General features: G+C 34.9%; 1 protein-coding gene across 4 annotated transcripts; it reads right to left on the minus strand.

Moving 5' to 3' along the window:
- Positions 1 to 410: 410 nt before the first annotated feature.
- LOC124178358 (FACT complex subunit spt16) lies at positions 411 to 8,846 on the minus strand. 4 transcript variants are annotated; one of them, XM_046561622.1, is made up of 20 exons: positions 8,425 to 8,846; positions 8,238 to 8,342; positions 7,405 to 7,569; positions 6,824 to 6,976; positions 6,592 to 6,738; positions 6,223 to 6,489; positions 5,806 to 6,141; positions 5,334 to 5,703; positions 5,046 to 5,244; positions 4,357 to 4,738; positions 4,045 to 4,227; positions 3,059 to 3,190; positions 2,753 to 2,922; positions 2,469 to 2,649; positions 2,295 to 2,373; positions 1,858 to 2,023; positions 1,603 to 1,689; positions 1,438 to 1,503; positions 1,253 to 1,372; positions 411 to 1,129 (listed from the first exon to the last, which is right to left on the minus strand). In XM_046561622.1, exons 1-20 carry the CDS (start codon positions 8,491 to 8,493, stop codon positions 1,123 to 1,125), a joined length of 3,384 nt encoding a protein of 1,127 aa, XP_046417578.1. In that variant the 5' UTR covers positions 8,494 to 8,846; the 3' UTR covers positions 411 to 1,122. The 4 variants fall into 4 exon arrangements, with proteins under 4 accessions (XP_046417578.1, XP_046417579.1, XP_046417581.1 ...); XM_046561623.1 differs by having other exon boundaries at positions 1,253 to 1,369; positions 8,425 to 8,845; XM_046561625.1 differs by lacking the exon at positions 1,438 to 1,503 and having other exon boundaries at positions 1,253 to 1,369; positions 8,425 to 8,845.
- Positions 8,847 to 10,109: the final 1,263 nt, after the last annotated feature.

Consider the following 10,109-nt stretch of genomic DNA (forward strand, 5'->3'; position numbering starts at 1 on the left):
CGAATCTCTCGACTGTTCCCAGAAAATTAGTTCAATTTTGTTTTGATTGCAACTATTAAAAAATAAATTTTCGAATAGCTAACTATCCATTGGACAAAAATATCTGACAATTTCAATTTTCGTCAAATTAATTTGTTAGTGTAATCGAAAAATCTACCTGTAATTCTATAATTAGCAGTATAACTTATAGAGCAATCAAGAAGCATATTGATGTATGAAGTTGAACGTGAGTTGAATTCAGATAACAAAGTTTGCGCTCAATTACGGTATTTTAATAATTATAGCAATAACTGTTTTCATGTTAAAATTATATTTAATTCCAAACTGTAGTTATTTGGTGAACGGTAAGTAAATAAGAATTATTGCAAATTATTTTACAAAAAATCCTACCATATCATTTAAATTTTCAGTTTATGCTCGAATTTGTATCATTATTTATTCAGCATAAAGAGGAAATCATAAAACATATTTGATCGTGGAATAAAATGAAGAATGCTATTTAGATTCAATAAACTTAAGTTGCTAGGGCAAAATTATATCAACAGAACGAAAGGAATTTTGATACTTTATTCTGCACTATCTTTTATGGGAATTATGCACAACTTCGATGGGAAAATAAATATTGAACTTGACCTCCGAATCATACGTGTATGTAGTTGTAATATCGTAAGTCTTGTAGTAGTTGCAGACCTCTCGAATGAAGCATCACAAGCTGTTGTTCATTCCAACATATAATTGTTGTTTTTCGCTGTGATTTTCAGTCCATAACATTTCTTTTAATTATTATATTATTATCATTAATCAGTGTCGTTTAGGATAGCGATAGACTATGGTTTTTAAAAATTTTTCTTTACCATTATCATTTTTTTCTCGGTTGAAGATATTTGTAAGTGATTCTTAAGCCTCATTGTACACCGAGTAAGAAAAATGACGTTATGTGATTACACATCATTAAATGTGCATACTAAGAAATGTATGCAAAAAAAAAAATGTAATACTTAAAAGTAGCAATACAACGGATATACAAAGTAAAAAAAAAATTATCAAGTTCTGCTTATGTTCACCACGCATTTAGGTTTATGTGATGCACTGTTTAAGACTGTATTAGTCCCGGCTTAAGATTTATTTCCTGTAACATAAACATACACATCAGTTTAACGATTATATCATACTCCGAAAATGACGTATAAATAAAATAACACTAAATAAAGTGATCAAACAATAACATATACCCATTAGTCGTTTTACGTACCTAGACCTCTTGGAACTTTTTCCATTTCTCTCAGAGCTCTGATCACGGGAGCGTTTTCTGCTACTGGATGATGAATGTGAAGATTTGTGTTTGTCGTGTCTGTCACTCTTCTTGGGGCTACTTGAAATAAACATTGAACAGAGTTTAGTTTTTTTGAAAAATAATGTTGAGAAAATGTGAATCACCTGTGTCTGGATGATTTGGAAGGAGACACTTTCTTGTGTGACCCTCCACTCCGAGACCGATCCGATCTTTATCAAATGATAAATTCCATTTTAGTAGCAATGCAGCACAAATATAAAAAATTAAAAATTAAGATTTGGTTTTATTGAGTGTTGTTTGCGTAATACCTGTGTTTTTCTGAGGATTTTCTGTCTCTGCCGCTCGATGAGTTTCTGCTCTTTGAACTGGATGAACTCTTATGCTTTGAACTATGCCTTGTGAATAAATAAAATAGGATAAGTATCTATTTTACTGTTTTCATTGGAATGAATTATGTATTAAAGTCGATATTATTTACATGGATTTACCACATCTACAAAAGTACAATTTTTCTGTTCATCACTATCATAACTTTAGCACTACTTTTGAAAAGTTATACACACCTATTCTTGGAAGGAGATGATGATGACCCTTTCCCAGATTTTTGTTTACCAACATTATTGTAATCATCCTGAAATCGAACGTCTCCTCTTTCTTTATCTTCTTCTGCAGCCTCTCGTTCGAGATCAGACCAATCCTTCCCAGATTCTTCAGAGGTTCCTAATTCCTCTGTTGTGAAAATCAGAGTAATCGAAAATCATTATAACGGGTTATATGGTTTTTATTTATATACTTGCGACATTATCCCTATTCCTTTCATGTTAAATGTTATCAATAAAGCGATGGAATAATATACTCGTATGTTATACGTAATTAAAGATTGCATTCTTATATCTCATAAAGTAGAAAAATATTAAACTAGGACTTTGAACCGACTAATAATTGTAAGTTTGAGTTGAAGTATGAATGAACAATTTAAATCAGGAATGTTATTGATTACCTTCACTATCAGAATCTTCGGAAGCCTCCGAATATTCTGAGTCATCATCAGATTCGTCCTCACTTTCGATGTCTGTTGGCTGAAAACGAGAATAAATATGATAATGGAGAAGATGTAATTCACATTTCGAATTTACAATTATCATTAATCTTCTCTCTATTCATTATAATTTACCTCATAGGCATCATCTTCCTCTTCTTCTTCATCTACATCTTCATTATCATCATCGGACTCTGGGTCAAGGAAAGTCCAACCACCGCTATCGAAAAATCCCTCAGGATCATCCGTGATTGTTTTCATAATTTTTGTCCAATTTAAGGATTGTACACCTTCGGAGTATCTGATATCACAAGAGCTGGAAAGAAGCAAATTTTTTAAAAATAATATTCATCTCGTTTTATGACATTTTAAGCATTTAGACATTTATATAACCATAGAAGTTCAAGTGTCCAACTTACTTTAGCCACTCTTTAACATGATCGATCATGTTCATTGGGACTGCATTGACCATAGATACTTTTCGATGGTAATCCTTAAATACAAATATCATGTCGAAATTCTTCAAATGAAATTGAACTCGTTCAAAGTGAACGAGCTCCACATCTTCAAGTGTGATCACAAATGGGGGCTGGAATAATACACTTTTAGTTATACTATTTTCAGAAGTAAACATCACTATACTAAACCAAGTAATTGAGCAATATATTTTAGCAGAGTAATTATTATGAATTATCTACTGTGTATTGGTAATATTGATATTTTACCCATTCTGTAAGGTTAACAAGACAACCGCTTGTAGGTTGCAGTAGTACGGTGCTGCGGAAAGGTGCACCTGGGAAACCCAGCTCCCTGAATGGTGTATCAAATTCTATCTCTTGCTTGGTCATTCCTTCTACCTAGAGGGCAAGTATTAGTAAAGGAGATTCAATATTTGGGTTGCAGTAGCAGAGTTATAACAGCTTGAAATAACTTACAATCCATTTCAAATTACAGGGCTCAAGGTAGCGAGAAAAATTAATATCTCATTCTGGGCCGTTTTCAAATTTGATTAGTCAACCTAGCTCAATGTTCAAGATTCTCCAAGTTTCCAAGATATATTCCGCAAGCAATAAAATTTTTGATACCTCGATAAGATGTATCTTTAATCCTCTACTAATAACATTAATTATTATGTGCACTATCATTTAGATGATTCAAGGTCAGAGTGTTATACACATCATTCTGCTCATCGTGAACAAAAGTTTGTACGAAATTAACGGTCTGCTAAACATTATAAAATACTATGACAAAATTAACTTCAAGTTTCTGGTGCATAGTGAGACATAAATGTTATTCACGGAGTCTTTGGTCATTCTGTTTCCTACTCTCAATTTTTGATACAGGTAGAATGTAAGGGATTCAAATCCATCGTGTACTTCGCTTCAAACGAAAGTTGATCATACATTACGAATTTTCTAGACTTTCTTTCATCAGTTAAAAAAAATCTTCATTCTTTCAACTTCTGCCCGATTATTAAAATTCCTAGTTTTTATGATTGCTCCGAATGTTGTACATTGAGCCTGGTGAAATGAGTAAAATACAAAAGCGTAGAAGATATACCATGAGGATTTGATGAAACAGACCTTTTCAGCCAACCAAGGGTACTCAGGGCTTTACGTAAAATGCTACAGGTTGGCTTCATCACCAGCGTGATGGGTCAGGTTCACCCAATCCTTACGGTACATATTCAAATGTACCATCCATGTCGTACTTTTTCGCAAAAACTCTTGAAAGCAGTTTTCAATTTGTGACGAAGTTCGCGTTCTGACTGCTCAGCAGCTAGATCATCACGGTCATGCATGTGTTGATGTTTCCCCAGATCTGTTGTAATTTCTCCCACTTCTGTGTAGAATTGAACATCGACATGTTTTTTCTTGCCAAACATGATAGCGTGCTGAAATCCATCAAAAATAAATATAACATCAGGAGATGATTAGGTTTGTAAAAAAGATTACAGTGAAATTTACACTTACAGGAAAATTTGCGATTTATAATTGTCGAACTGCGATTTTCAAATACTCACTTTGAGATGGAAGTGTAGAAGAATGATCATTTCTCCGTCACATGGTTGGAAAAATGCATTTTTAATATTATTATACAGAATGTCTACTTTGTCTCCTCTAACTGAAGTGTAACGGAAGCCATTTGTATGAGCTTCTAGACCTCCCGTCATCCTTTTGCTAACAATATTTGGTCGAATATACAGATCTTTTAACTTTGGATTTCCTTTGTTTTGAGAAAGAACAAGTGTATCTTGTTTTACTAGATCTTCCTTTTCTCTTTCTTCTGCTTCTCTATTCTTGAACTTTTTCTGTACTTCTTTTATTAGTCTGAACGCAGTATTCAAATTCGATGATGGCGCAGATATTTCGCCAGGCTCTTTGACATTTGTACTTCGATATGTTCTGAAAATTTTAAAAGAAAATAAAAGACACTTCAATATTACAGTCAATCCCGTATTTTCCGAGTATAAGCTGACTCCTAATTCTGGAACAGTATTTCAGAGAGTTTTTCTTAGTTACCCACGTATAAGATGGGGGCGATTTTGGCGAGTATTATAAATGACAAAAAACCTCAGTTTATAATCGGAACAATACGGTACTTGATTTGGGTATTAAAAATAATCCAACACTTAATGTAATCTTAGTATAATCATTTGTACTAATAATTCTGTCAATATTTAACATTTTCAAGGTATAATCATATACTGACACTTCTTTGACAAACGTAGCATCCGGTTGTGGATAGGTACCACCTTCATTTCGGCCCATCGTTGCTCCGGGATGAAAGAAGTTTATTCTGAGGTAGGTATAGTCTCCTTCAACGGACTGAGATATATTCTTTATAGTTGAAATGTGAAATGGTACTGGTATACTGAATATTGGCAGGATAACGGTTTCGTATTTTTTATCTGAAAGTAAAACAAATATTGCGTATTGTTGATACTATTTTCAGGCGTTTGATCATCGGAAATAGCAAATGTAGGCATATTATCCTTACCAACATAGAGCTTTAGTTCTTTCACTTCCGTTTCGCGCGGCATGTGACTGAGACTCTTATAAGACACGGTAGATTTTCTCACTTTCTCTTCTTCTTTTCCTCCAGATTGTTGGGCCAAGCGAGCTTTTGCAATTTCGTTGAGTTGCTGCGCTAGTTCCTTTTGATGCTGTTTCCGCTTCTCTTCTGAACTATGTTCTGTACGCAGCTTTGATTCTATAACGGCTGTGCGCTTACCTCGTCCCAAAATTTCTGGTTTTGGTGTATTTTCTTTGCCACTTTCCTCTTCTTCCTCCTCTTCATCGTCCTTCAAATATATTCCAATATTCTTTACCTTTTTTTTAGATGGAGTCAAGACAGTAGCTGGTTGGCCCTGAAATATTATACAAATTATCATTCAATATAATAAGTTAGTAAATGTACTTCTGAGAATTCGTATTTAAAGTTTATAACTTTTTGAATATGAGGACCCCACCTCGTTAACCACGACTGTATCTCCTAAAAACAGGGCGTAAATTTTTCCTTCTTTTTCAGTTGCATCAGGATTTGCAAGGTTGGAAAGACCGATATTAATATTAAAAACCATTCCCTTCTTAGCCAATGAATTCGTTTTAGGAGCCAGTAGCAAAGAGCTCTCCCTAAATTCAATGCCCATAGCAAATCCAAAGTTTTTTGTCAGATGGTCCAATAACTCAGGTCTCTCTGACTTGACGTATTGATGGCCAGTCTCATATACCTCGCTGATTTTTGCACCAGCTATCAATTTTTTCAATATTTCCTCTTCCAATTGAAGAAGAAAGTTATAATTGTCCTGAGAAAAAATGACGGCTTCGATAACAAATAGTAGTACAACATATTTGATACAGAATATTCGCTGAAGTTTACTCTATACCTCGATACTTTTCGTTGGGTTCACCAGAAGTGTTCGAACTATGTTGGAACAGTAAGACTTGTAGCGAACTCCTAAGGAACAGACGATAACACCAAAGTGAAGTGTATTTTTATCGCTGACAACACTGAACTTTAAAGAGTAGTTGCCTCCGCTTTGAATAATTGCAGGGTAACACATATCAACTTGCGTCAAATCGACTCCAGTAACATATTTTTTGTTTGTTATAGCTGCATCTACTCCTTCAGCCAGTTTGGAATGTTTGACTTTCTGTAAAACACAAGCTTATGAATAAACATAATAATGTTTCATCACGTCGAAGGATTTGTCATTTAGATTCAGGTGTACTTTCGAAAAAAAAAACTCCAGTACCTTATCAGAATCAATTATTTCCATAATTTGGTCTTTCAGGTATTTTGTAAAAACGTCTACCGACACTAGACAAGCTTTTTTTATAGCTAATATTTCCATGTCTTCTTTTGGGCACATTACATAGGCTGCTGCGGCACTGATGTCAACCTAAAAATAGAAAAAAAGTTGACAAATAAAATTACAGAAAAAATTCAAGCATTTAGGTTAAATGAATACAATTAAATTAGCATACTGTTTCAAAGGATTTTGCTTTCAAAGCAGCCCTCCATGAATCCATAAATGGACCCGGGTAATGTTCCTTTGAAAAAACTCCCAGAGTTTTGCCCTTTTTGCTGTTCTTTATTACCTCGATTAGCTTGGCAAAATTAGCTTTATCCTCGTCCGTCTATATAACAAATAATGTAATTTCAGATTAAGAAATTTATTTCAATTTGAAAATGCATTTGAAATAAAATGATCAATAACAACGCACTAAAATATACCAACCAGACCTCAAGGCTTACTGCTAACAATTAAAAATGCGATAAAACATGAAAAATGAAGTCTCTTTACATGCTTTCTACTTTGCACTACTGCTATGTCTTTTGATCTTCATAGTGTAATATTGTTCGATATCTTATTTAAGTGTAACCAGGATATTCTCGAGTAACATTATTTATCAATAGTGAGTTTCATTGTGAGATAGAATTTATTTTGCTTATGGTATTAGATTATGACCATATCTTAAATAAATAATGCTTAGTCTAGATGGTCAGAATCTAACGAGCTAAGTATACTTCAATTCCAAATAAATGCTACAGTTAAATTACTCACCCTATCACGAACAAACAATTTTACTGGAGGGACTCCAGTGTCTTCAGTTTTCTGATTTTCTACACTACGTAGAAATTCAATCTTCTTCTTGCTGGCAAGAAAATTGATTGAGTCTTCTGCTAATATCATAATAGTATCGGTGAGCTCGTAACTAAGTAGCCAAGTCTGAAAAAGTTCCATGCATCTTTAAATATTTTATAGATATGCGGCATGCAGAACTATTGAAAAGATTGATGTTTAAAGATGTGAAAGATCGAAGACATCAAAATTCTACAAGATTGTAGTTTGCATTGTTGATGCAACAAAACATTGAAGAATAAAGAACCATGTTTTGGAACTTTAGAATTACTTCGAAGGAGTTGAGTTTGCAAAATAGAGATTTTTCTCAACATAGTTTTACATTGACATTATAAACTTTGACTTGATAAAATTCTTTTTATCAGTATACGTAGCCGGATGATGACAAGATTATGAAAATTGCAGTCAATAACAGACCAGCAAACCAAAGACACCTTTCGTGAAATGATACAAATATCATAAGATCGTTAAATAATGGTTACGTTTAATGACGAATTCAAACTATCAATAACGTTAAAAATAGGTCTGGCCAAAATTGAGCCTTAAATTGACTATACTGTGCTTCCAAATGCCATGAACTCTAGGTTTCGCCAAATTTATTAATTAAGCAAGAATAATACAATGTTTACAACTTGGATTCAATCGTTTGTTTACATTAATTTTTTGTACACTCTGTAAAACAATTTATGATAGATATACATCTAAAAATATAGAATGGATAGTTGATAAATTTAGTTACATGATCAGTATCATACCTGGAGGGCTGTAGACTTGCTGTATACAATATCTTCGTCAATTCCGACCGCCGACACGAGACTATCCATCTTCGCAAAACTATCATCCGTGCCGGATTCACCATCCTGTATAAGAAGTAGACATGTTTATAAAGGCCAATGTATTAAGTAAAAGTTTTCAAAGCGAGACTAACATCGTTATACTCACTTTCCACGCTGCGTATAAGCGTTTTATTCGCCGGAAAAATGTGTCTTTATCGAGAGATACGTTTGCCATGGTACAAAGTTTTTAGGTTGATCTTTGTACACAATAAATTATTATGTGAAGGATGACGTACTCCTTCCGAATTAAGGCGAGAATGATAAGACTTGTTGAAACATTCACGGTACACCGTTCAACTTCAACTCATCACGCATACTTGTGTTACCAAGATTCCGAAATTCCGACGGCACGCTCAAACTCCGACTTCCGATGCGGACATGGCGGGATTACAACCAAAGCCTGAGAGTTTATATATGAAAGAAGAGGCAGCTTGTATCCCTTCTGAATTTCCGGAAATGTGGTTATGGTGGCTTTTACAGGCGTTTTTCAAAGCCCTGTAATATCCGACCGGAACAACCACGGGTATGTTCCGATATACACTGCGAGCACTGTTCAGTGTTCTTACTGGGGAGAAATTCGGACCGTTATAGACTGACAGTATACAGTCGCAGTATCCTAGGGAAATAAATGACGTCATAAATCGTCGTCATTTTTCTACTCTGAACACTGGTGTTTTCGAGGTAAGGTGCTATCAGTGCTTTGCTCACGTGATCAACAGCGTTCAGAAATTTAACAGCTTCCACTATTGATAATTATTATTATTGAATATTGTCATTTAAAAATACCGGTCGTTAAAAACAAATATGGAAAATTTGAATAAATTGTGTTTATTGCAGTGTGGAACAAATATGATGTATGAAATGAAAGTAACGCCAAAAAATGTCGATCACAGTATACTGTACTGCGTTCCGTTTAAACAGTAACCAGTATAGCTAACTATAAAGGAACGGCTTCGCAGTATACTAAATTGACGTCACACCTTACAGTGCTCGCAGTGTATGTCGGAACATACCCCACATGTATATGTAGCTCAGATCGTTTTAGTTACACTTTTTTTACACTTACCCTGAATTTAGCCAATGGAAGGTGCCCTTTCCTAGGGAAAGTGTAAAAAGTGTAGAAATTGTAACTAAAACGAACGGAGGTATCAGGTTTGTTCGTGCTAGCTACACTCTACACTCGCGAGTGTAAAAATAACTACGGTAGTGTACTAGGGATTGCTGGGGGGGTACGTCGGCTTCTCGAGTGTAGCTAACACCCGTATTCATAGTCCCTCCTTATCTCAAGGATAAAGGACGCCTTGATGAAGGCTTCCTTGAATCTCAGCGGCGTCCTCGTTTCATAGTCACAACTTGGCTCTCCTTTCCAGAAGGAAGACATATTTAGGGATATGTGATTGCTTATGGTGGTAAAACTGCTGATCGAAGTGCCACTTGGCTATATTTAAATCTAACTTAATCCGCTTGGCTCTCATTGTCAAGTTGCGTCGGTTGATGAGAGTGTGTATAACCTCAAAGAAGTTAACCTGTAGACTGGCTGTGATCCTGCGTCATACGGGTCATAAGTGTATAGACGCCAAGCGCAAGCGCAAGCGTTGGCTACATGAAATGAAACAGGCAATCGCAGCGCCGAAGATTTCCTCAAGGAAGCTCGAGATCTGCCTTGAAAGAAGGAGGCCAATAAGGCTCCTCAGTCTGTCGAGGAAGGTCTATGAAACGTGAAATGAGGAACAAAGAATATTTAAAATATATTAAATATTTTGGTTTAGACCGAGTGTAAAAAGTGTACAC

This window comes from Neodiprion fabricii, chromosome 3 (genome assembly GCF_021155785.1).
Source record: "Neodiprion fabricii isolate iyNeoFabr1 chromosome 3, iyNeoFabr1.1, whole genome shotgun sequence".
Lineage (NCBI taxonomy): Eukaryota > Metazoa > Arthropoda > Insecta > Hymenoptera > Diprionidae > Neodiprion > Neodiprion fabricii.